The sequence below is a fragment of the Watersipora subatra genome, chromosome 4 (genome assembly GCF_963576615.1).
Source record: "Watersipora subatra chromosome 4, tzWatSuba1.1, whole genome shotgun sequence".
Classification (NCBI taxonomy): Eukaryota; Metazoa; Bryozoa; class Gymnolaemata; order Cheilostomatida; family Watersiporidae; genus Watersipora; species Watersipora subatra.
The window spans coordinates 16174819-16201831 of NC_088711.1; the positions used below are offsets into that span (position 1 = coordinate 16174819).

At 35.7% G+C, this 27013-nt stretch overlaps 2 protein-coding genes across 5 annotated transcripts; both read right to left on the reverse strand.

The window, feature by feature from the left end:
* Window positions 1-53: 53 nt before the first annotated feature.
* On the reverse strand, window positions 54-15347 carry LOC137393805 (hexokinase-like). 4 transcript variants are annotated; one of them, XM_068080503.1, is made up of 13 exons: window positions 15275-15347; window positions 13360-13447; window positions 12219-12381; window positions 10273-10415; window positions 8278-8493; window positions 5859-5958; window positions 5036-5115; window positions 3938-3949; window positions 3620-3732; window positions 3248-3403; window positions 2846-2988; window positions 1458-1591; window positions 54-1034 (listed from the first exon to the last, which is right to left on the reverse strand). In XM_068080503.1, the coding sequence occupies exons 2-13, from the start codon at window positions 13408-13410 to the stop codon at window positions 942-944; spliced, it is 1404 nt and encodes a 467-aa protein (XP_067936604.1). In that variant the 5' UTR covers window positions 13411-13447; window positions 15275-15347; the 3' UTR covers window positions 54-941. The 4 variants fall into 4 exon arrangements, with proteins under 4 accessions (XP_067936604.1, XP_067936606.1, XP_067936603.1 ...); XM_068080505.1 differs by having other exon boundaries at window positions 5859-5948; window positions 8322-8493; window positions 13360-13441; window positions 15275-15333; XM_068080502.1 differs by having other exon boundaries at window positions 13360-13441; window positions 15275-15333.
* A 614-nt stretch (window positions 15348-15961) lies between these two features.
* LOC137393247 (E3 ubiquitin-protein transferase MAEA-like) lies at window positions 15962-25734 on the reverse strand. The gene is made up of 8 exons (XM_068079705.1): window positions 25613-25734; window positions 24628-24810; window positions 22285-22488; window positions 20443-20567; window positions 18796-18979; window positions 18256-18389; window positions 17421-17610; window positions 15962-16414 (listed from the first exon to the last, which is right to left on the reverse strand). The coding sequence occupies exons 1-8, from the start codon at window positions 25649-25651 to the stop codon at window positions 16313-16315; spliced, it is 1161 nt and encodes a 386-aa protein (XP_067935806.1). The 5' UTR covers window positions 25652-25734; the 3' UTR covers window positions 15962-16312.
* Between the last annotated feature and the right edge of the window lie 1279 nt (window positions 25735-27013).

Consider the following 27013-nt stretch of genomic DNA (forward strand, 5'->3'; position numbering starts at 1 on the left):
TACTACACTGGTTCAGTATATTGCATTGTGTTTGGACATGAAGAGACAAGCTATTATTGAAATTTGTTAAAATAAATTTAATTTAAAATTTTCTACATGAACACATGACAATATTAGTAAATAAAAAGTAAACCGTTCTCAATTACATAAATAAATTAATCTATGATACCATCATTTCTCAGCAAAATATCTAGCCAATGTTCATATGCATGTAATACCATTGCCATTCAAATTGTTGAATAGCCTAGCTTGCAGTTGCAAAAATATCTATGTTGCATAGCCAGTAAAATAATTCTGAAATATTTTCATAAAAATAACTGGCAATTCGCAGTTGCCAGATATGTTTGAGATTCTTATCTGCATAACATTAGCAGCAAAGCTAATGATTCACCGATTACAGCTGCCACAAAGGTTGTCATAATGTAAGAAATTCTAAAGTCGCTGAAATGGAGACAAAAACTGTCACAGTCGTTTGGGCAGGTTACCAAAATCATGAATTAATCGTGCAATCCATTCCCAAAATATGGATAGGCATATCTGTTATGCGAAGCTTGTACATTTTTGTGCAAAAACCAATAAAAAAACCTTACGGTAGATTTGTTGTAAAAGCTAAAAGCTTTAGAAACTAAAGCTAAAGCTTTAGGGAGGTGGTTTTTAATTGTAACCATGAGTAATATAACTACTGCATTCAAATTTTTAGAGTATGAAAATTTTCATTCCGAGTTGAGATCTATGAAAATAGGTTACTTTCGCGAGACGCGGGATACGGATTCTAAGCTTCTTCCACACCTGTTAAACATGGTATCTGCAATTAATTTTAACTTTCAAGACCACATCTAATGCACTGAGGTAACATAAAATATCCTAGCTAATATCAAATCTTAACAAATATAAAAACGCTAGACAGTTCTACAGAGGAATGCGCAGATGAATGGATACCATCACTCTTCCTTCGCTTGAGATCTGGTCCACGCTACTGCTGCCACAAGAGCTGCTCCCTTACCACTGCCATCGGACGAGAGCATCAACTTGAACTAAAAAAAATTAAATACTTCATGCCACAACTTTCTGCCAGTAGTCAGCGAATGATGTGTGATTGTTTAGGACCAAATCAAGAAGCGTTCAGTGTTTCCTCCAAAATGCTCAAAATATTTATCAATGTTAATGTCAAAAAGCTTTTATCAACCTCAAATAAAGTAAATGTCCTAGACCTTCAGGGCTGAAAGATGTTTCAATTATACAAACAGCAGAGAAATTATCAGCTGATCGATTGCTACATCCATTATCGTAGCAGACGTTCACGAAAAAATCAAAACTAATGTGATGCCAGAATTATTTATGTTCACAATATAATAATAATGTAATTATACTATTAGCTGCTTAATCAAAATGGATGATCATGTAAGATGCTACATTCCATGTTGTTGATGTTGAACACAAGGTTTTTTAAAGCTTACTACTTTGTTTGGCGAAAGTTCAGCCACTTTTTCTGTAATGAGGTCGTGAAATTTTGGATGGTACCTGTACAGTGATCCATCAACAGCGATAGTCACTTCTGGCTGAGTAACTGCGTCCAAAAGCACAGAAATGCCTAAAAAAGAGTAAGATGCAGTCAAACCATTTTACGACATGTAAACTAACCAGAATCTATGTAAACTACATTGAAACTTGATCAGCACCCAAATGAATACATAATTCCTTTCGTGACAATATGGATTGAAGCAAAAACCAACTTTCTTCCAACATATAGTATGAAACGTCACCAGTTTGCACCAGTGTCGGTGTAATGGGGAATGCTTCATGTCTGACCTTGACCCAGAGGGAGGTCAGGTATGGCTACATGTCTGGAGTACATGCTACATGCATAATTTATGTTCCATAAAAAAAAAATTCAATGGTTCTTAAAACAGTAAATTGGGTAACTCTTTCTACATGCCGGTTTGATGCCTACATGAGAATTCGTGTATTTAAGTTTCGATCTGAACAAACAGCAAATAAGGATAAAAAGCTTGCTGAGGCTTTTTAGACTGACTAAAACCCAAGCAGCCTGACAGCTGCAATAAATCTTTGCAGCCAATAAATTCAATGACCATATAAATGTCAACTAATCACTTTTAGCTGTGCAAAACCTAGAGAGTTTCTAGCATATTTTTGGTGCAATATTACTGTATGCTAAAATGTGAATGGTAAAAACACTAAAACGTTCACTAAGAACTGTTCAGTCACATGTTTACTGCTCTGTGGCTAGCAAACAAACAAAAAGCAAATACGAAAAGTGGTACAGCCCGGTCGAGTACAGCACAATAATGGCGGATGCCATGTTATGATTAAAAATGCCGTCATAGGTTTGTTTGCTCATAATATATACCGTATTTTCACTGATATTTGATACACTATTATTTGATAGTGATATTTGATTTTGATCTGTGAAGTAATTTTAACACTTATTCGATTAAGCACCAATATACTATTATGAGTTTTTGTGATTTGCCCTCATGATGTTTATATTGCATGTATAATGGCGAAATTGCTTTTTCACATTTACACCCTACTTGACTGGGCTGCAACATGTCCACAAACATTACTCTCGTATAAGTCGACCCCACAAATTTTACCTTAAAATCTTCCCCAGAAACTCAACTTACACATGAGTACGGTATATACGGTATACAAGCATTAGTTATTTAAAAACTTTTTCTTGAGGACAATTGGCTCAAACAAAAAGGAAATCTTTAGCAAGGAGGAAAATAGCGACGCAAGAGAAATAATGTAAATTGAAATGAAGCAAAGATGCTAAATACTCGCAGGTAGATTTAAGGAGTGTTAATAGCAAGACTGAGCTAACCTGCAGCAGCGAGGTATGCAGCTCTAGTAGAGACTACCTGACACACCTCCTGTATAACAAGACAGTCTGCTAGCCTGTAGTCTCTGATGTGTAGCTCGTCTAAGACCTGCCTTGTCCTTACGAAGTTATCAAACTCTTCATCGCTAAACGAATTGGAATATAATGTAAATAAGAAGCGAGGTCAGAACTGACATGAATTGTGAGACTAACAGCTTGTGAAAACAAGGGGAATGGCACTACCCTTTACAGTCGTATAACCAGCTGTTCAGGCTAAGGCACACATAGTTACAAGCTAAAGCCACCTTCAATAGAATTTTCATACTTTGTAGTTGGTAGTAGTATAAGTGAGGGTACACCTCGATATCGAACAATTTCAAATTTGAAAAAGGATAACATAAGTACCTTTCTATCTCAGATATGTATTTGGTGCGAAAGGACATAGATGTAGCAAGAGCTTGCGATGCAACACCATTGAACAGACATCCGGCATCCACGAGCTTCATGATTACCTGACGGGCTATCTCTCCCATATACATTCCTGATATCATCTTTTCATAGCTACCAACATACAAGCGCTGCTCAAATCTGTTTTTAGTCATAAATAAATTGGGTAATCACCAAATTGAGATCAACATGAATGAATCACAGTAAAGCCGATGCGCTACATGAACACGAGAAAACAACTCCTCTGTATACCGATATTCGTTACAAATGCACTACCTATTTGGTAGAGAAACCACCAACTACCACATGCAGATCTATTTGTCTACTCACATTTGTCTGCCAGGGTTTATAGACAAATTGTCAACATTGGCATCATATTCTGTGCAAATGAAATCTAGTGCTGAACCGTTTCCAAATGCACCCCATTCCGTGTTGATGACCACCTGAAGAAATAACCTCTCAACTTTGAACAAATACAATATCCTGTCGGAGAGATCAATAGAGTTGGTTAATTAGTTGAAGCGACACGGTTAGAGATCATGTGGAAGTACACGAGCAAAGAGATCAATTGTGAGCCCCAAGTAGCTATCCTGCTACCACCTGCTAACCCTTGTCGGCATGACTATGCATCAGCTTGAGCATACTTACAGGCTCTGATATCTGAAGAAGATGTCACAAGAGTTCTTCGTAAATGAAAGACAAAAATCATATTCAACAGATGAGATGCAAACCTTAGTTGTAACATTACCACAATTATCATGAGCAAAATGCTTAGTTATTTTCAAACTAGATTTGGAAGCATTGATAAACCAATGACTGCTTTTGTTTCGATCCATGGGATATTTTTGCCTGGTGACATCCATAGCTGTAAAACTGAAAACTGTGGGGCAGTAAAAACTAGAAAAACTGCAAAATTAATTATTCTCAGAAGACATCAAAGCAACAACCTGTGAAAGGATATCAAAATGGTCATTGACATTGCTGTGACATTCTCTCCGACTTTTTCAGGATACGCCTTCTAAGATTTAGCCTATGTACAAGTAAACCAAAAACAATCGCCCCTATCTCACGGCTTGTTGTCAACAAGAATTGTCAACATGAACAACATAATTAGAAATAAAAAGTCCAATACGCGGAAATGAAAGAAAAAATGAATGTAACTATTAAATGCCCTATTAAAACCATTTACAACATACTTCCATAAACACATTATACCATAAAATGCTGTACTATACATGCAATTGTTAAAATCTGATCAAAGCTCAAAAAATCTTTTTCACCAATTAAATATAATTACCCAAATTCACATCATTGCTTTACTAAATAATGAAGAAAACAGCTGCATGGCTTATCATTACATCAGTACTACCAAGCATAAGAAATAAGGTTTACAAATAAGAATAGTTGTGTTCACGAACAGTTGAGCCAGCTACAACCTCAGCCTACCTACCAGCCTGACTATACAGAACCACCTAATAGAATGTGTAGTGGTGCCTGCATATGTATAACTATCCAAGGCACTATTAGCATGCTGATAACAGAGTCATGACAGCGTAGCACTCAATATTGGGCTAAGTGGTTGAAATAATCCAGAGTCCAAGAGGACCAAGCGAGGAGTGCAAATCATTACTAGACGTATAATGTCATTGGTAGCCGAGGGTGCAGTGCTACGTAATAGAAAAACTACTAGAAAAGGAAATTAAGGACACAAATCTAAATGAGAGACTAATTATGCAAATATCTTACCTCTCTTGGCTCTTCATCATCACCATCCCACTGGTGCACATTGGTCAGCCTCTCTAGGTAGCAGGCATTTGTACCAGTGCCTAAAAGAAACACCCAATAGTGTAAGCATTACTAATCATAGTGTCTAGCTCTCATAAACTCTCTGTTCACTAATATAACGCTAATAATGTCTTCTTACTGGATGCATCTCAGTCAAAGCTGTTAACCAATTTGCTGCTTAAATTAATCTTATCGCTAAATGTAGGATACATACTGTACAAAGCATTTATCACAATCATCAATTGCAATCAAATGCATTAAAATAATTACAAACCCACACACAATATCAGACCGCGGATTATATATATATATGTATATATATATATGTATATACAGTATATATATATATGTATATATATATACATGTATATATGTATATATATATACATGCATATATATATACATGTATATATATATAAAAAAAATTGTTTCCTCACCCCCGGATACCCCGTATGGGTGGTGAATTCTGCTCTAACTCGGGTCTCCTACCAGAGACCTGGGAGTTTGAGCACTCGCCTCAAGATCTTAGCTGTTCCCAATAGCGCCCTTTTCTGCAACTCACCTGAGTTGACTGCTGTTGGTATTTGGGCAAGCCACATTTTATGCGCCGGTGTTATTGCGCCCAGTGCCCCAATGACTACTGGGATTACAGTTGTTCTTACAACAGTTGTTCTTACAACAATATATATATATATATATATATATATATATATATATATATATATATATATATTGGGTACTTTATGCAAGTTGCATTTTAAACAGGAAATGACATCATACATACCAAGAATTAGACCTATATGACAGTTTTTGTCCTCATGGGCGCAAGACATCAGTGCACCGACTGTGTCATTTATAACTGCTACACACTTTACTCTTATGCTCTGCAATCATAAACACCGAGACATGGAACAACCAAAGTATTCTTGAATATTTTAGATATTCCACCTGAGAACAATCCACAACAATCTACAAATTACACATACATCGAGGTTGTAGATATACAATGTTAATGTTTATAGGAATAGAAACCCAAGAGAAGCGTTTCAGTCATTAGATATGGATAATTAGCATTGACAACAAAAGATTAAACTCTGAGAAACTTCCCAATAGCAGAGAAAATATTCCAGGATTGCGATTAATGAATCTGAGGCGACATTAATAGTTTGATAGATCAGCATTCAGCAAGATAACTTTCTAAGAGAAGGGTTTTAGTCATTAGATATGGATAATTAGCATTGACACAACACCAAAAGATTAAACTCTGTGAGAAACTTCCCAATAGCAGAGAAAATATTTCAGGATTGCAATTAATGACTCTGAGGCCACATTAATAGTTTGATATATTAGCATTCAGCAAGATAACTGTCTAAGGGAATTTCTGCTTTCACAATCTGCGAACGACTCACGTATATCCAGCTCTGGTACAATTTGGCAGAAAAGCATTAAGGTATGGCCACACGTGCCGATTTCTTCATTGGTTCTGACCGAAATCTCGAAATGAACGAAAAACACAGAATTATTCGGCCGAAATTCACAGAATTGTCAGAGCTGTGCAATCACACCATAATCGTCGACAAAATGCTTTTAATTGGCTAAACAAATTATTAGCGAGCACGATTCTAGCGGCTTGTGCAATCAGTATAGTCCAAGATACGTATTATGATACACAATAAAAGTACCAGTGCAATTCAACATAGTACACACGATGCAACTGCTTAGATTGCGCTAGTGTTGGTTTTTTATTGTTCAGACACTATGGCTACAAATCGTTTTTTCAATAATAACAATTTTTATTTAGCATCAAAATTTTTGTTGTAAAAGAGTTGCCATAATTAGCGCAATCAAGTCAATTGCATCATATTTACAATGGCGAATTGCGTTAGTACTTTCCTTATGAGTCGCGTTATGTGCCTCCGACTACGTATATAAATTGTGAAAGTTGCTTGAATCGTGCTCGCTAATAATTTGTTTAGCAATTCAAAGCATTTCGTCTATGATTTCGGTGTGTATGCACAGCTCTGACAATTCTGAGAATTTCAGCCGAATAATTCTGTGTTTTTCGTCCATTTCGTGGTTTCGGTCAGAACCAACGAAAAAATTGCTACGTGCGGCCGTACCTTTATTCTGCAAAAGTGTGATAGAGCAGATCATGCTTAAACATGTTTCAAGCTGAGTGAATATTCAAGTTTATAGAAACTAAACATCTGAAATTACACATTACCAATATGAATACTGTTACAAAATGTTATACAAAGCTACTTAAAAAAATTGTATAACAAAGTTGACCAGAAGCAGCAATAAATATTTTAAAACGCAATAAAAAATAAGCATTAGAAAGATGTTATCAGGAATATATGTGTTCAGACAAGCTTCATGCAAAGGAAAGCGTTAGTTATAAAGGTGAAAAACTTTTGATATTTGACTGGCAAGAAAAAAATGTGACAGTATAGATGGGCTAAATATACTCACTCAATATATTCTATATACATGTATAAGAGGGCATGTGAAAACTTTATAGTAAATAATTTTATATGACTAATGAAATATATCATCAATGCTCGTCTTAATTCTTCAACTAACTTTAGAGCATTTAGACATTAAACTAGCTTTACTACTATTTTGCTTTTTAGAGAGATCTAGCACTATTTTGCACATATCAGCCTATTGAACTTTTGTTGAGATTTGTCTGTCCATTCCAATGCACAGACTCATTCACTCGGTCTACTTTATCTTGGATGTAACCATCTCAGTCAAACCTTTATCAAACCACATGCTCATGTTAAACAGCGAGTGTCAATAATGAAGCCATAATGGTCAACACTAAGCTGATCAACAAGTGATAATCTGTATACGTGCAAGTGTCACGGCATCAGCAATAACATGGCAGCCTAAGCAGTCGCAATAGTACGCCTAAGGAATGTCTAGCGAGTTGTTCGCATTGCGAAGAAAAAAACTCTTTGTACATGAACCCAACTACACGCTATTTAGAAACATATTTTGTGCTTAAGTAATAAATTACAGAAGCGAAAGAGCTGGAATAATGGCCATATAAAGCAGTGATGTGTTGGTAGTTTTTTAAGGACAAACACAAGTGGTGGCTGCAGTTGGCTCAGTTCATAGCTTTGCATAGATATCGTAATCATATGCTGAGCATGGAAAGCACTTGCAACTTGCTGTCACCCAACTCTGCTGCCACATACCTTTCTATCAAGAGCAGCGTGTAGCAGCTCTACTATATCCTCACCAACAACTCCTGAACAGCTAAAACCCTTGGTCCATGTAACAAGTCTGGCTTTGTCTAAACCTTCTTGTTTGCATGGAAATGAGAAAGTGAAGCCTAGAGGAATCGCTACATTCTTGTCTAGGTTCTGGTAGATCATAAAACTCTCTATACAGCCGGCGATATGGTCAAAGAGCTAAAACAAAAAAGCCAATAAATGTGGCTTTTGTTTAATGTTAGCTATAACTGATCACATTACAGTAGTTAGACACCCACCTATAGAAACTACAGTTTTGAGTAAATACAAGCTATCAGCACTCGAAGTAGAGACGTAAGGAGTCTAAATTTAGGCCACCTTGAGAAATAATCAGTGAGGAGTATCTCGATGTAACCTCTCTAATAGAATGAAGATGCGGCGCTCACAGTATATGCAGCATTTTATTACATAATCCGCTAGAGCAAGGAAGCGAATGACCACCAAAGGAGTCTCTACTTACAATATAATGTCATTAAACTTTACACAACATAAAAGTGATATTTCTGTAGTTAGTAATTTAGAAGCTTGGACTTCAAAGTCTGATGGTCGAACTTTAGAACTTCTCACTTTGTGATTACCTTCATAGCAGCTTTAATTTGTGAATCACTAGCTTTGCTGACAATGTTAAAGTATGACTTTTTGATTTAAATGCTCTGAACAGCGCAGAGAGAGAACGCTGTTGTGTAGTTATCCCAGCTTCGATTTGGCAACTGTTGTAACTAACAGCAATTCTTAAAGGTTGACTTGCAACAAAATTCACATTACAGTTATTTGGTATCAAAAGATTCACCATGCCTTACTCTGCTGTGTTGTAGGTGTCAAATACCTGGATATGTGATTACAAGCTCTTAAAAGCTCAAAAACGAAAAGCCGCCGTAGATTGGAATCTCTTTATTTCTCTGACGTTGTCATTACAGTTTGGTTATCATCTTGTCACGTGATGTTCTCACGTGAATTGAAAGGCCAATAAAAGGCTCAATATAAAACTTCTAGTAGCACTAGTTTATGACAAACACCGCGGGTTTTACCGAAGACCCCGTATCAAATATAGATGCTCGCTACTTTACAGTTTTGTTTCGGCATTATTCAATCGTCAAGTCGTAATCTGATCACGTGACCCAATACTTTGCAAATAACTTTTGCAGCACTTTTCGATTATCACAGATGACCAACAGCCTCGTCATGATTATCAGACAATGATATGTACTCCTTCGAGCTAAAGTTAAAAAGTTTAACGATTTTTTACGGTAAGCTATAAGATATCACTGCTAAAAGTGACAGCATTACAATGACGATAAAACAGACGCGTAAGAACAACAAACATGGTTTTATTGAATGCGTGAAGTATATTTGTGAAAATATTTCGACGAATGAGGTTGCATGAAAGTGTAAACAGAAACCATCCTGTAACAACTACGTCCCATTTGAGTCATTTTGGAAAGCTAATCCAAACTACGGCGGTCTCGTGTGGCTGCGATTAACTGTTCATTCTTTAGCTTTTAAGAGCTTGTAATCACATTCCCACATATTTTGCACCTACAACACAACAGAGTAAGACATGGTGAACCTTATGATACCAAATAACTGTAATGTGAATTTTGTTGCAAGTCAACCTTTAAAACAAGTGATTTTGAAAACACGTGCCCAATGTTCTCATGACTTCTAGAAATGTTTGCTAGCACTCTACTATCTAATGGAACCTCAAAAAGATTTGGAGATGAGCAGGAGAAACAAAGGAGCCAAGTGACTGCGTGTAAATTGCTGTAAAAACCATACAGTTACCTCAATTTTGCTATGAAATAATATGGTGGATAGCGTACCCGCCATATGAGCAGGAAACAAGAGTGCCAGACTCACAAGGTTGAAACGTTGATGAACACCTCGACTTAAGATAAGATAAAAGTGGAAACAAGGAAAGATGTTGAGCGGATGTAGTACCTGTACACCTGTGCCAGTCATGACATCCCGTGGCACCATGTAAATTTTACTTTCCATCTTCACCTCTTCCCCCGGACTCAGTTTTATGAGAAGCACTCGGAAATTTGTTCCTCCGAGATCCAGCGCCAAATAGTTACCCTTTTCTAACAAACAATAAATAATTTTGCAATATTTGTGCAGAATTTAATGTTATCCACGCCAGTTATGAATAACATCGATTGGCAAACTTCCAAGGTCATGTTAGGAACAATCGCACTATAGCTTTTATCTAAAACAATGTTTACTCGAGCATACATGGCCTCATCTGATAAATTTGTAAACTATCACGCCTCTCGTTCGATAGCTAACTAGGAGTGAACTTCATTTGTGAACAGAACACGAGATAGCTAGCTAGGAGTGAACTTCATCTGTGAACAGAACACGAGATAGCTAGCTAGGAGTGAACTTCATCTGTGAACAGAACATGATGTACGCACCTGAGTGTATGCAACATAGCGCACCTGCAACATAGCGTTTGCCTCATAATGAATTGAAAATTAAGAGTCACTGTTACTGAACCCTTCCAGTAGTAATTGTGTAATGGCTGGGCATTGAGCCAAACAACACGCATTGTTGATGTAAATAAAAAGTGAATAATACTAGTGTTGTAATACAGCCTTGAAATCATCCACTTGATTAGTTTACTAGATCGCTCTGCATGACCTCCAGAACCGGTGACATTGCTCAAATACTTGCCCTCGATACTGTTATTTATTGTTTATGTTCAGTCACAGCAGTTGCTAGCCAAGAAATGATACGATAAATTGTTTTGGTGAATATCATTTTAGATTACGCAAGACTTCTTATAATTTTAAAGGATACGATGGCTAAGAGCTCGACCGTTTGCTACAAAAGTGAAAGGTCTGAAAATAGTTTCTCTGTTTTTCAGTCTGTTAGAAGGGTCTCACAACATAAGAAGTCATTCTTATGCTGTGAGACTATGAATCACCTAAAACCCAAATTTTTAAGAAATAGCAAATTATATTTTCTTTTGTTAATATGTAGGATTTAAATGAGTCAAACAATTAAAATATTTAAAACATTTTGAGTATTCACCGATTTGGTGTTGTGTGGTGGGTGTATATATGCCATGGTGTTACAGTGTTCCTGGGAAAGTATATCCTTGAGTGGCCAACTAAACAACATTGTTCAGAAAAGCTAAGTTATGCTAATGTGTGCTTGCAGCCGTATCACCCCTTAACCTCACCATATAGTTCTACATCAGTGGTTTCATTCACAATTATAAGTCCAGGCATAGTTCTACACTAATGCTAGAATAATGAGTATTTCAGACACATACCGGTATATCAACTTAGCCGGTTACCCATTACTTAAGGCATGATTACAAAACACGACACGTCTGCCAAAAGCACACAAAAGTGAAACTACAGCTATGTGAGACAGTCTACAGAAAAAGACACAGATGATGGTATATTTGCATGCACTCTCGCTCTTTTGCATTCTCTTTTAGATGCGTAAAACCAAACCTGAGTGAAAATTGACATCAAATACTAAGCAATGAGTTAAAGTTTTGTATCATTTTCAGGTCACTCAACTTCATTTGCCATTGTGTGTTGCTTTCGCTAAATTTTTATGTGCATAAATATCTCAATAAACCACCTCACTATGTAAGAAAACACGCACTTGCAAAATGAAAATGCTTACAGCCAACTACATGCCGAATGTACTGTTAGCAGAAATAAATGCATTACATTAATATGAGAAGGAACACAGGCTAGCGATTAAATTTATCAGTACAATCTCTAAGCTCACAGGGTATGAGACTGTTTACACTATTTGGAGAAAATATGTAAATATTTGTAAGACATGAATAACATCTTCTACTTACAGTAGTTACAGCTATATTTGACAAACAAACCAAAGAGTGGATGCAAGAAGAATCCTACCAGAGCCAGTGGGAACACAGCGGACATAAGTGATGTACATTTTTGTGTCCGCATCCTGGTTCCTATCTGTACTGAGACCCATGTTCATATCGGCCCTCATCTTTTCTTTTAGTTTACCGTATGTTTCATCATTGAGTATCAGGGGCTTCAGTATCTCATCTATCTGGGAATGTATTCAAACTTTTACCATAGCATTGTTCACCACTTAACCATTTCACCGGTTAGGTTAGATTATGCGTTGATAGTTCACCACAAACTACAACTTAGTCTATCGCATAATGTAAACCTCTTTGTACGTAAATTAGACTGAACGCAAAGAATCTATCTAAAGTTTTTTATCGTATTGCATAAGACATTCCATATAACATAAAACATGAATTCAGTGAAAATTCTCAAATTCAACTTGAACAATGAGAGTCCTATAGTTACCCTTAAAATATTATTTTCTCTTTTGCTGCACTTTAGAGAGAAAACGACTTATAGGGGAATCTTTTATAGTTTTATATAATGTACATATTTTTTACATTATTTTATACATATACATGTAAAATATCTTTTTTGCAGCATAGACCTTGCTGTCGAGAAAAAAAGTGAAAAAATCTATTGAAATAAAAATTGAAAGTATGCGCTTCCCTTAACTTAAAATTACCCTGAACCCTAAACTGAGTGCATGTGATAAGAAAAAAAGGGCAAAGTTGTCAATGCAAAATGAGTAGGAAAGTATACAGATGTATGAAAGTGGTAAAAAATTAAGTGCTGTTGCTAACCTATATAACCGTAATGCATGTATATGGGTGAGTTGGGAAGATCGTGGAATGGATTGAGCTATTTACATGTATTTTATGTAAACTCTATAATGTAAACGCTATCGGAGGATTATTTACTTTGTAGGGGTGTCTACTGTACTTAAATTATAGAAAAAAAGTTTCAACTTAGAATACTGAAAATAGAATGGGTTAGAACCTTTCCCATTGATAGAGGGAAGATGAAAACGTAGAAAGGTATTTGTGAGGTTCAGCTAAAAGCAATGCTTATATAACTTGACTGGTTAGGTAACAACAGATTCAATTAACCTACATGAGTCACTAAATGTCTATCAACAAGTAAACATCTGAAGCTTTTTGAACAAATAGAAAGCTACCTTTTGAGGATGCTTAGGAAGCACACTATATTCTCTTCTGATGCCATCCATTTAGTAACCTGATGCGTTTTACACAGCGAATCTGCAACTTAAATACACACAACATTAACACAATATTCCTGCAATATAAAAGTTTTCAGTAAACTAATTACTCATTTACGAAAAATAAGAATATAAATAAAACATGTTGATTTATAAAAATAAACATCAAAGCAACTAGGAATGACTATTAATTTGTAAAAAGAGTACAAGTACAACCTGAATAAAGGAAAAAAACGCATGCTTATAAAATGTTAGTAACATTAACACAGTCTTCTAGCTGCCTAGAATGGCTGGTAAATCACATATGTTGTTATAACGCAGCAAATATGGAACTTTATTCAGTTGCACAAGTCTGTCTCTCAAAAACAGGCATGATCTTTAAGCCCAAAGTTGTATCTACTTTAAATTGTAGGAGCAATTGTAACAATAGCTGAAGCACATGTACAAAAGGAGTGGCTTCCATCTTTTTTAAGGGTCTGTACCAATACACGTACAAGTGCATGTAGCTGATTGTTTGCCTAACACTAGTTTTGTTTATTGTTGAGTTTAAATTAGTACTATAAGTATTATTGTCTGGTAAGAACACCAAAAAACACACAAAGGTTATGCTGACTCGGATGGAAGCATTCAAAGTTTGAACATGTAGACATGTTATGCACTTTAATGGTTTAGAAGAGAGAATTGTATGGATGACAGGTCTATATGAGGAGATACTTATTTGCAACAAACTGAGTGAATAAGGTCCAGAAAGCAACTCCAAGGATATAATCAATGGTATCACATAGAATGCCTTGCACCTAATTGCACTAGTTTTTACAGTGAAATATGACATAACCACAGATACTCAACCAGTCAAACAAAACAAGACGTGACAAACTCACATTTTCATTCCCATAACTAATCAATTGATCAGTAATCCAACACTGAGATGCCATAAAGGTATCACTCAATTCTATCTAATCGATGCAATATTTTATGATTATGAAAATCCTGTGCCAACTGATAATTACTTCTCAGTCTTGACCAAGATTTTTGTCTTGATTCCCAATTGCACTTACTCCTGAATCTCTTTAATCAAGCTAGCCTTAGAAATCAAAACCATGAAAACAATAAAAACATAGTTTCAGCCATATATTTCATTATGCCAGCGTTCTTCTACCTTCTATGTATCAGTAAGTATCAGATAGGCCTATGCTTTTAGTTACCACTCTGGTTATAACAATTCTACTACAGAGAACTAAATATGTTTGTTTTTCATCGAACTAACAGTCGAGTGCAGCATGGCTTTTGATGGCCTTTGCATGTTATGCTACAAAGCAAAATTTGATTGATGCTTTGTGCAAAGATGCCAAACAAAACTTGTAAAACTGTACAACTTCGATAAAAAATCAAAAAATTGGTAAACCGAATTTTATCTTTGCAAAAGTGACAATGGACATACTTGCTAACTATATCGTTTAAATTTAAAACCTGAATAGTTTTTTTTATATCTAATTCGTATTTCTGAACAGCGTTAAAAATAAGGATAAAAACATGAAACAACAATACACCAACACACTCAACATCCCAGAAACTCTTTCTCTAATTCTTCCCTTTTCTGCAAATACTAAATACAGGCAACTAAATAATAGCACACTAAACAAGCAAACCGAATGAGTAAATGGCAGCTTTTAGGTCGTCTGGTTTGAACTTGTGAACAAATAGGATTCTGTCACAAAATCAGGAGTAAGATTAATTTTGATAGCGAGCTATAAATAGTAGAATAAGAAGTAGTTATAGTTAACAAATTGTGAGTAATTCAAATTTACTACATTTATGAAAAATATAACAGTACGACAGTTGTAATAAGATTTGATCATGTCCTTAACGTTACCTTCCTTGTTGATGAAGTGTCTTGAAAAACTAGTAGCCGGCCTTTTAAGATATTTCAACTACGTACACCGATTTGTTCAACTACGTACGAAGCCTAAGAATATCAAATTTTTCCAATAATAATCCAACGATTAGACATAGATCCCAGACTACAGAGACACAAAAAGCGATTCGATCGAACTTCGGGCAAAGGAGTTATCTGTTAAATGTTAAGACAACACTGAAGGCAAATATTGATAATTCATGCGCATGTAATTTTACCGCAAAGATGATACAAGTATTACGCAGTAATTTCATTTTTCATCGTCTATTTGATGTCTTGCAGAAGCAAAGATCTTCTAATACATTTAACGATTATCATCAGCAACTATTAACCCAAACCAGTTGTAACCACTATTAGCAATCACGTTGATTAATAATGACAGAAAACTTAATCATGTTATAAATTTCATGGCTTCTTGCTTTGTACGATCAATGATATACAGCCACCCCCCAGGGGGGCTGTGTATCATTGGTACGATTGAAAAGTGTTACTGACTTTTATTGCTAAAAAGAATTGATGATTAACCACTAGGTGAAAAACTAAAATGCAGATGCATAGCTTTTGCTTCTTTAATGTTGACTAAAGTATCATTATCATGCTAGAAGGTGACTTTAGAACAGAAAATAAAAAAAAACTAACAAGAAATAAGATGTGCTAACGCAAGTTTATTGTTGGTGAAAACAGGTAACTGACAAAACAAATCAACTGAGTAACTAAATGCCTTTTAACAACAAATCATGATTATAAAGGTTCAACAGACAGCCAGTCAATCATCAAAACCCGATTAAATTTGAAGGAGACATTTTAAACAGCTGTGGAGTAACAATAAATAATAAAATAACATATACTAATTGTGCTCACACCACGCTATTTACATTTACAAGTAGCTATTGATATAACGTCAAAATGGATAGAACAGGTTTAGAACAAGTGCGTGTTTGATGGTGCACACACGCAAGTCTTACAAGCAACACAAAAGATAAGTTTTTTTTCCGACTACATAATGAAGACCTTCTCTGCGTCACTCAACATGAATACACGCTTTGTACGAGGGCAAGTGATGCGGCCATCATTTTCCTTAGCCATTTCCTCCAAAGCCTACAAGTATTGTCACACCTAATAATGCTGTGAAGTTTTTGTGACGAGTCATATCTTACCTGCAAGTATGACTCACTACACTCAAACACATCAAGTTTTCAAATTGAGAGCATTTCACACTTAGTTAAGCTCCCAAACACGATGAGACAAGGAGCTTCAGAATATCGACAGCTAATACGCAAGTGTAGAATTGCTTTACTGGTCAACTACAGTAGTCAACTGCAGTGGTCAACTGCAGTGGTCAACTACAGTGGTCAACTACAGTAGTCAACTGCAGTTGTCAACTACTGCAGTTGACCACTGTAGTTGACTACTGCAGTTGACCACTGTAGTTGACCACTGCAGTTGACTACTGTAGTTGACCACTGTAGTTGACTACTGCAGTTGACCACTGTAGTTGACCACTGTAGTTGACTACTGCAGTTGACTATTGTAGTTGACCATTGTAGTTGACCACTGTAGTTGACCACTGTAGTTGACTACTGCAGTTGACTACTGTGGTCAACTGTAGCAGTCAATTGTAGTGGGTAACTGCAGTGGTCATCTGGTCAACTTTAGCGGCCAATTGTAGTGGTCACTGGTCAATTGCAGTGGGTAACTGCAGTGGCCATCTGGTCAACTTTAGCGGTCAATTCTAGTCAATTGCAATCTGATCAATTGCAGTCAACCTGTGACAATCTGATGTATAGGTCAACTGTAGCAGTCATTGCAATGGTCAACTATGTATTTGCAACCAATAAACTACATGTAGTTTAAATACATGTACCTCAAAAGCATCCTATCATTTTATTACAACTTCATAAACAGTTCATAATATTACAAACATTTGTGCGAGCTGCAATCTATACTCACTTTTGTCCTACCCTCTAAATACATGCTACCTAGATGTATTAGATATTTGTTATTGATGCATTTAAAACTAACGCCTTAGCTAACGGGATATACATTTCTATACACTGCAACATTTTCATATTAAATTCTAGTAGCTTCAAGAGCAAGCAATTACCTTAGTTCCGTAAACATGCCCATTGGGTAGAGCCATGGGTGGGTTATGCTCATTTAGTACTTCTCCCGACATTGAACATACAAGCTTAGAGTGGGAGCAGTGAGACCGAGGAAACTCCTTTGCTAGTTCATTGAAGTTACGTGAGCAGACAGGGCAGTTGGTGTTCTTAGTGCCTTCCTTATAACACTGTCTGTTTTACTAGTGAAGGACTAAAGCGCAGTCACTGAGATCAGTTGCCACACTGGCAACTACCCATTTGCCAACAATTTGTTGCAATATGTGTTGCTGTGTTGATAATATTCAACAACAGGCGGATAGAAAAAAGACATCATAACATCTTCATCATGAAACACTATGACAGACAAACATCTAACAAAGGTATAAGTATAGCAAGAGACAAAAACGTAGCAAGAAGCATAAATTTTCACCATACACATTAAAATCAAAACGCAGTATTGCAATTAATAAACCACATCAGGGTTGTTGCGATGACAACATGCAGCCCAATACCCTATTCAACACCTGATTTGAGGTTACAATACAAACAATTATCGAAATGAGGTTATACAGAAAACACATGAAAATTAAAGAAACCCAAACTCTAGTGTCTGGAGAATATATTACTGAGATACATGGGTTGCATATCCACATTGCAGAAGGATGTGAGATGTGATTAATATATATTTTAATTGGTGCCAATAATTTTCATTTTTTATTAATTTTTTGCCTACTGACTTGATAAAAACTAAATCTATCGACTGTACAAAACTCTTAAGTTAAAGCACAACGGTGACAAGTACACTGGTAGCATCAAGTCTGACACACAAAAGGATACGGAGTCTTCAAAGCAGATAATCCACATTGCAAGCTCACAAGAAATACAGAGTTGCCGCTTATTTGATGCAAGCCAAAATTCTCCTTTCGAAACTGCTCGATGAGACTCACCCATCTGTCTTCAGAAAAAAGCTCCTGCAAAAGCAGACTAGCAAGATATACTAACAATCAAGCAAAGCGTTAGGTTACTGTCAACACTTTTAATGATTTTAGCTTATGAATGATTATGTAAAATTGTAAAAAGTTATCTCCTCAGTCATATAAGGATGAATAAAACTACTATTCTAAAGTAAAATGATACCTTTAACGTAAGATGAACCTGAAGAACTTTACTATGTGAGAGAAGTTAGATAAACACATACAACTACAATGTACTAGTCTGATATACACTCATACACGCAGTGTATAAATCAGATATACATCCACACTAGTAAGAAATACAGTTAGTGTACTAAGAAATCAGTTGGTACTACTGCTGCGGTACAGCTGTACGCTAAATAGCTATTGATCAAAACTGAAGAACAGAGTGGGCTGTACTCACAGCATAAGGATACACCGTGGTGTCGACAGTAAAAGCTAAGAGTCCCATTAACCGTTGAATTCTATGGAGAAATGCAGGTTCTACAGAACCAAAGTACTTTCTAGCATGCCTTACAGCTTCCATTCGGTTCTGCTCTTTAATAAGTTCTACAAACTCCTGTTCACGAAGGCTCAACTCTAGTGTGCTGCAAACAGAAAACCCAAAGAACTTAAGTAATCACAGAAATTTTGACGAATGACTTGCTTGCTATGAGTTTATAGAAGGTACTACAGACTATTGACTACAGAGAGAATATAATTTCAAAAAGATTTCCGAAATATTGCAAATCCAATGGCTGCAAGATTACTCCATCAGTGACACAAATAATATGATGATCATTATCACAACTCTACTAGTCACGAGCGTGTGGGAGAAATACATGACTATGGTTGTCCGGAGTGTCAAACATTTGAAGTTTAGAGTTTGTCTTTCGACAAGACATCAAAGGCTGGAGACGGAAACGAAGGCAAAATGCTATAATCAGCATCGGCTTTGCAATGACCTCTTTGTGAAGCAAACTGATTTTGAAAAACAAGTAGAATAACTTGTCTATAAAATCTATACATACAAATTTACATTCAAATCTCAACTTAGAATCAATCACAGCGCCATATAATTTTTTTGAATTATGACATAAAATTTGAGGTTCTTTAAACATTGCGGTTTGGTATATCAATACATATGTATGCAGTTCTCCTTCACGTAGTTTGGTTCTACATGTACCTTGCTCAAATGTTATTCAACAGCGCTTCAAAACCTCAAATTCATGGCTCCCAGAAAGACTAATACGAGTAATAGTGCTAAGAAAAAAAACCTAGGCTTTTCGTAATAGTAAAACATCCAGTAATAACAAAGAAATAAGCTAATATCTGTAGGTCAATTCTCAAAAACTCTTTAAAAGCGTCTGGTAGCTACAAAGAAAAAGTAAACCAAAGTAATGCAACAAAGAATTAGGCAGAAAACCAGTCAACTTGGAGAGACTGGCCGTGATAAATAAACATAATATTCAAATATATACCAAATGTAACAACAAAAAATATATATAAATAAGTTTTCTTAGGTAAAAGTTTAAAATAGCCAACCTCAAACTCCCCATTGCTATCCTATCATGCACAATCAGTGTCCAGTACTCCTGTGGCTACCCCTTATGTAGTTAATATTCAATGACGGGATGTGACAATAAAAACATCGCTTTAATGATTATTATTTCATTCAACTAATTTTTCATAATTTTAAATAACACATTCTTTTTAATATTATATGTAATTACCTAAAAGATTGACCATTGGGTTGAAAACCAGATTTAATGAAATACTATATGCTTTTATAAATGCTTTTCCTCCGACATACAACTGTCTTGACATACGAAGCAAATAGTGGAACAGATCAACTAGGTATATTGAGGTTTGGCGACATATTATAACCTATAGATATTAATTCATATATTTTATATACTTTTTTTGATCATTTCACTTTTGAAGTATTTGTATTTCGAACTGTTTTATGATATTTTAAAATGTCCTATACTGCATTTAAAATCACATTATTTTCATTAAATGAACAGCAGATTATACAATATAGAGCGTGTAAAGATTATCGTGTGCTAACCTGCGTGACTTGCGTAGTTTCGTCTTGTTCTCGTGACACCAGGTCAGACATGGACCAGTCTGATGGCTGAGCAGAGCCTTTTCGATTGTCTTGGAGTGCATAAATATGTCAACATTAGTTAGTTCCTAAAACAATAATAGTGAAGCAGTCACCTTATCATAAAATAATACAAGATTATGTTTGCTACCAGATTTAGCCGATGACAATAGCAAGAGGATGCCAAGTGCCCTCTTATAAAGGCAGAATAACCTTGAGGTGTCATACAAAAATTCTAAAAGCAAACATGCATTATCCGAGTGAGTTGCTAACTTGAGAGATGTGAATATGGTGAGAGAAACAGTCAACTCACCTTAATATCTGAGTGAGTTGCTAACTTAGGAGCTGTGAATATGGTGAGAGAAACAGTCAACTTACCTTAATATCTAAATGAATTGCTAATTTGAGAGCTGCGGATATGGTGAGAGAAACAGTCAACTTACCTTCATATCTGAATGAGTTGCTAATTTGAGAGCTGCGGATATGGTGAGAGAAACAATTAACTTACCTTCATATCTGAATGAGTTGCTAATTTGAGAGCTGCAGATATGGTGAGAGAAACAATTAACTTACCTTAATATCTGAGTGAGTTGTTAACTTGGGAGATGTGAATATGGTGAGAGAAACAGTCAACTTACCTTAATATCTGAGTGAGTTTCTAACTTGGGAGCTGTGAATATGGTTAGAGAAACAGTCAACTTACCTTCATATCTGAATGAGTTGCTAATTTGGGAGCTGCGGATATGGTGAGAGAAACAGTCAACTTACCTTAATATCTGAATGAGTTGCTAATTTGAGAGCTGCGGATATGGTGAGAGAAACAGTCAACTTACCTTCATATCTGAATGAGTTGCTAATTTGAGAGCTGCGGCTATGGTGAGAGAAACAGTCAACTTACCTTAATATCTGAGTGAGTTGTTAACTTGAGAGATGTGAATATGGTGAGAGAAACAGTCAATTACCTTAATATCTGAATGAGTTTCTAACTTGGGAGCTGTGAATATGGTTAGAGAAACAGTCAACTTACCTTCATATCTGAATGAGTTGCTAATTTGGGAGCTGCGGATATGGTGAGAGAAACAGTCAACTTACCTTAATATCTGAATGAGTTGCTAATTTGAGAGCTGCGGATATGGTGAGAGAAACAGTCAACTTACCTTCATATCTGAATGAGTTGCTAATTTGAGAGCTGCGGCTATGGTGAGAGAAACAGTCAACTTACCTTAATATCTGAGTGAGTTGCTAACTTGAGAGCTGTGAATATGGTGAGAGAAACAGTCAATTACCTTAATATCTGAATGAGTTGCTAACTTAGGAGCTGTGAATATGGTGAGAGAAACAGTCAACTTACCTTAATATCTGAATGAGTTGCTAATTTGAGAGCTGTGGATATGGTGAGAGAAACAGTCAACTTACCTTAAAATCTGAATGAGTTGCTAATTTGGGAGCTGTGAATATGGTGAGAGAAACAGTCAACTTACCTTCATATTCGAGTGAGTTGCTAACTTGAGAGATGCGAATATGGTGAGAGAAACAGTCAACTTACCTTCATATCTGAATGAGTTGCTAACTTGGGAGCTGTGAATATGGTGAGAGAAACAGTCAACTTACCTTCATATCTGAATGAGTTGCTAACTTGGGAGCTGTGAATATGGTGAGAGAAACAGTCAACTTACCTTCATATCTGAATGAGTTGCTAATTTGAGAGCTGCGGATATGGTGAGAGAAACAGTCAACTTACCTTAATATCTGAATGAGTTGCTAATTTGAGAGCTGTGGATATGGTGAGAGAAACAGTCAACTTACCTTAATATCTGAATGAGTTGCTAACTTGAGAGCAGTGTCATAATATCCAAGTCTGAGACAATATTCTACAAGCATTCGGTCAAGTCGTTTTTTTCTCCAAAGAGCCTGCTCGGATTCGCTTAAATTCTCATAGTTCTGCAAATGTGAAAGCCGCCTTCTGCACACCTTTGCAGCCTCTGTCTCATCCTCCATTGCTTCAGCAGCCTACATTAAACCTGATACTTAAACATTTGTATGTCAAATGATCTTAAAGGTCAGGTTACAACCTAATTGATGTACGGTGTACTTATACGTATAGCTAAACCTCGAAGTACAGATTCAATCAGCTCTGATATTCGCTATGTATAATAAAACCGTCACATGTTTAAACTTAAAGGTCGGGTTACAATGTTCTTATTAGAATTGATATATCGCGATTAGTTTCATTCGCTTCACAGCTCCTAATCTTAAAAGAAAAAACAGTTCGAGTAATTATATAGATTTAATTATAGCATTAATACATAATTTATATAAATTATAAAAAATTAGATGTAACAAACCCGATGGGACAAACAAAACTATATGTAAGAAACTAAAAAATAAAGCAATAATCAATAAAAAGAGGTTTTTTGTCATTTCAATTTAATAAGTGACACTTGTTAAATTGTGACATTTGAAAAAGCTGTCACATCTTTTATATATGAAACATAGGCATAAAATGTGCGAACATAGGTGTAACCTTGGCAATACAGGAGACCGTGGAGGTCGCAATAGAGAAAGGACGCTTTAAACTTTAAATGACGGAATTTATCCACGTATAAACTTTTGCTTTCCATTTGGTGCTTCAATAAAACTTCTTAATTATTACAGCTTCTCCACTTATTCTCGTTTTCCGCTTTCACTTTCTTTACCACACTAATTACGATATAGATGGTATGTCACAATCCATATGATTTTGCAAACAATTGATGCAATGGTATTTATTCATGCCTTTTTTATTATTTGTTGGTAAGATTCCAAGAAAAGCTTTGCTCTTTTCTTTTCACTACCTTTTTTTCTCTTTTCAACAAATTATCTATTTTCAGATCCATGAAGTTAAAACTATAAGGAGAAAGCATGAAGCACTGTCTAATACTAATCGAGAACAGAAACCGAATCATATGAAACATGAAGAGCTGTGTACATATCTAGTAATTTACAAAACAGAAATGTTTCAAAAATCTTTCAATATTTTATTTTAGAAATTACTTTGTTTGTTGTGATGAGTTTGTATGTTGAGATGATTTTGTATGTTGAGAAGAGTTTGTATGCTGAGATGAGTTTGTATGTTGAGGTGAGTTTGTATGTTGAGATGAGTTTGTATGCTGAGATGAGTTTGTATGTTGAGGTGAGTTTGTATGTTGAGGTGAGTTTGTATGCTGAGATGAGTTTGTATGTTGAGATGAGTTTGTATGTTGAGGTGAGTTTGTATGTTGAGGTGAGTTTGTATGTTGAGATGAGTTTGTATGCTGAGATGAGTTTGTATGTTGAGATGAGTTTGTATGTTGAGATGAGTTTGTATGCTAAGATGAGTGTTTGTATGCTGAGATGAGTTTGTATGTTGAGATGAGTATGTATGTTGAGATGAGTATGTTTGTTGAGATGAGTGTTTGCTCAATATTTATACTCATATACATGTAGAGGTACTAGTAAGACAAGGTTTGAGCCCCGTTTGACTGCGGAGTACACCTAGCATTGATAGCATGCAATTTTTAAGGAAAGGCATTTGGTGCACAGCAGCACATCACAAAGTAGATGACAACCAACAAATTTTTATGTTTGCAATAGAACTAAGCAATTGAACAAAAGTACATAAAGAACTTGGTCTGATGCCTGAAGGCTAACAGGCCGACATACAGAAAGTATACAATGTACCTGACGAGACAGTCTTATATTAGTATACACAAATACACAAAACTATTTATTATAATAACTGATATTCACTGTATTACATGCTAACGAGCATGGTACATGACAAGTACACGCATGACTAATGGCAATGAAAAATCTTTCACCTAAGAAAATAAGTGATGTTACATTATAAGATCTGTTGATATTGATACTATAATATCAGCAGGTCACCTGGTCACTGCGATATTAAAGATAAAGAAACCTCACCAAATCCTAACCTCCACTTAGGATACTATTCCAACCAGCATTTATAATAAGAGCATCAAATTTTACTGCTACAGCTTCCTCATACCAAAAAATATCACTTGCATATCTGTTCAACTCTAAGTATCACCTATGAATACACGCTCAGCCTATGAAAATGTTTGCTGCATTGCAGATAAAGAACAGTAAAAAGTTATAATATGCATTTACCTTGCGTTTGAGCACTTTGAGCTTGGCTACCATAGAGCAAAGTAGTTCTGAGACACTCTCTGCAGATGAATCATCCACCAGAGATGCCCCAATCTTTGTGGCAGCAGCGTTAACATGAGAGATCTCCCTATCAATGTTTTTTTGTGCATTTCTAAATTTTCGGTTCAGAGACTCGTATGGAACCTGCATAAAAACTTACAACTCTCACTCCGAGAACAATTTTTGTTATAACGCTTCCTAGATTAGAAAATCAAAATGATTCTGCTGTTTGCAAGAGATAATATTGTTAATTGTTCTGGAAAATATTTTACAGACTTTAATCGTTACAACTCGGTTACTTTACTTATAAGAAAATGAAACAGTGGGGCGAAAATGGCTCCAACTGATCACTCAACATCTAAGCAGATTTTATCATATTTTATCAACAGAGAAAATTGCGAAACGAAGTAAAAAACCGAAAATTAAAGTATTAGCGAATCACACCAACATCTGTTGCTTTTTAAAACAATGGCTTTATTTACCACTGAGTCGTCGATTTACTAGTACAGGATGATTTATGAACATGATCAGCTATAATATACAAGAACCATAACAAAGTGTGCAAAAACTCTGGTATTATGAAGCAAACTGTAATGTAACGAAGGAGTTCGAAAGATTCTTTGGTTTCTTGGGAATCTTTGGTTTAACCTTGATTAAGCTATCTTACTACTACTAGGGCTCATCGCAGTGTCTTCATCAGTGCCACGGTTTACTCGGCCCTTACAAGCGCATGTAACATATAAACAATGCTGGCAGTCTGCTTTCTCAGACTATATTCTCAAAACGAATCAGAAGATGCAAGTATACAAATTGATGCTTTGATAAAATGAAAGAACAGGAAATTTTAGTGTGAGTCAAAAAGTGAAATAGAATCAATCATAACTAACACGAGATTTAAAATTTTCAAATAACTTAAATAAGACCATTTCAATTAATAAAAACATACCTTGAGTGTTGGGTGTTCGAGGATACGGACATCAGCCATTGAACAGCATGTATGTGTTCAGCTAGAGTATTGGTTCGATTCGACACTGGACAAAGCACATGAAGTACGATGCTGATCTGCAAGAAAACAGCAGGCCGATTACAGTTGCAATCAGCCAGATAAATTAGATACACGTGTCATGCGCTTGTCAATTCAGTATCACTTTGACTGCACTAATTGTTAAAAGCTCTTGTCTCACCCTGATGGCAATCATTCCGTGACTCAATACTAGCAATTAGCTAAAGCTGCACTAGCCATGCAAATACTAAAAAGCAACGAATCAAATGACCTGTTGGTCTGCATAGCCCGGCAGACGGACAAACCAACTTCATTTATTAAAAAAGTAATTACTTCTTGTTACTATGAACAGGTCAAAACAACTCCATATGGTCTAATACTTCACTGATTACACAATCATTTACAGCAGTTATAACCTGTAGCTGACATATGTCTCTGAATTAAACCAAACTGGTAATATTGTTAAAGCTAAGGAGATGGCTGAAAAAGCTCATGTTAGAATAGGGTGGAACATTTAAAAAAATCATGCATACAAAATAGTTCCTTTTACTAAGCTTTAAAATTCTGAAAACCTGATGCTGGTGCTTGAAAGAGTCCAGTCTATTAAATGGCTAAAACTTTATCTATTTATAGTATTTTATCACTTATCAATTGTGGATTGAATGTAAATAGCTAAATTAACTATATCCAATTGCTGAGAGTAACTTTATGGGTCGTGTTGGTCATGTATGAGTGAAACGATCCGTTAACACCAAAAACATCAAAAAAACTACTGTCTCTGAGTTTCGAAATGCTTTAATTAATCGCCGTCAATTTCCAGAACAAAGATCTTTTGCTAGCAGTACATGTATGCGCAGAATAGAAGTACATGTATTCCAGTTGTACATTCACTCAGGCATCCATATTGTTTAGCAGTACTAGCGCAAGATCTGACATTCAATGACAAACTTCTACAAATCCGCATAACGCTCTCTATGTAAGATTTGAATGCTCTTAATTCATTGATCAGCTACCCTAAATGATAATGAGCAATTCTTTTTACGCATTATTAAATGACCAGCTAAAATCGTAATTGTTTTTTAGCAATGGTAAAATATGTATGTGCATTTTTGGTGGTTGCAAGTAACCTGAAATTTGGCAGTTGCTCATAAAAACTCTGCTCAACAGATTGTATCACTTGGAAATGACCTAACAGGATTTTTATAGAAAAATTTGATAGTTTGAGCTTTTCTGAATGTTTCTATTTAGATATTCGCCATAACATCAGCATTACAATTTTACCATTGCATGTGGTTAATTATTTCTGGAATGTTGTTTAGCTCTTTACGTAAAATAGATTATTTA

Coding starts and splice junctions, on each gene's coding strand:
- LOC137393805 (XM_068080503.1), bottom strand. CDS start 13,410: ATGGATGGCATCAGAAGAGAATATAGTGTGCTTCCTAAGCATCCTCAA. Junction 5,116..5,858: donor TCATATAGGTCTAATTCTTG/GTATGTATGATG, acceptor TGTTTCTTTTAG/GCACTGGTACAAATGCCTGC. Junction 2,989..3,247: donor TACATATCTGAGATAGAAAG/GTACTTATGTTA, acceptor CAATTCGTTTAG/CGATGAAGAGTTTGATAACT.
- LOC137393247 (XM_068079705.1), bottom strand. CDS start 25,651: ATGGCTGATGTCCGTATCCTCGAACACCCAACACTCAAG. Junction 24,811..25,612: donor TCGAACACCCAACACTCAAG/GTATGTTTTTAT, acceptor GTTTTTATGCAG/GTTCCATACGAGTCTCTGAA. Junction 17,611..18,255: donor TTATCTGCTTTGAAGACTCC/GTATCCTTTTGT, acceptor CTAGTAAAACAG/ACAGTGTTATAAGGAAGGCA.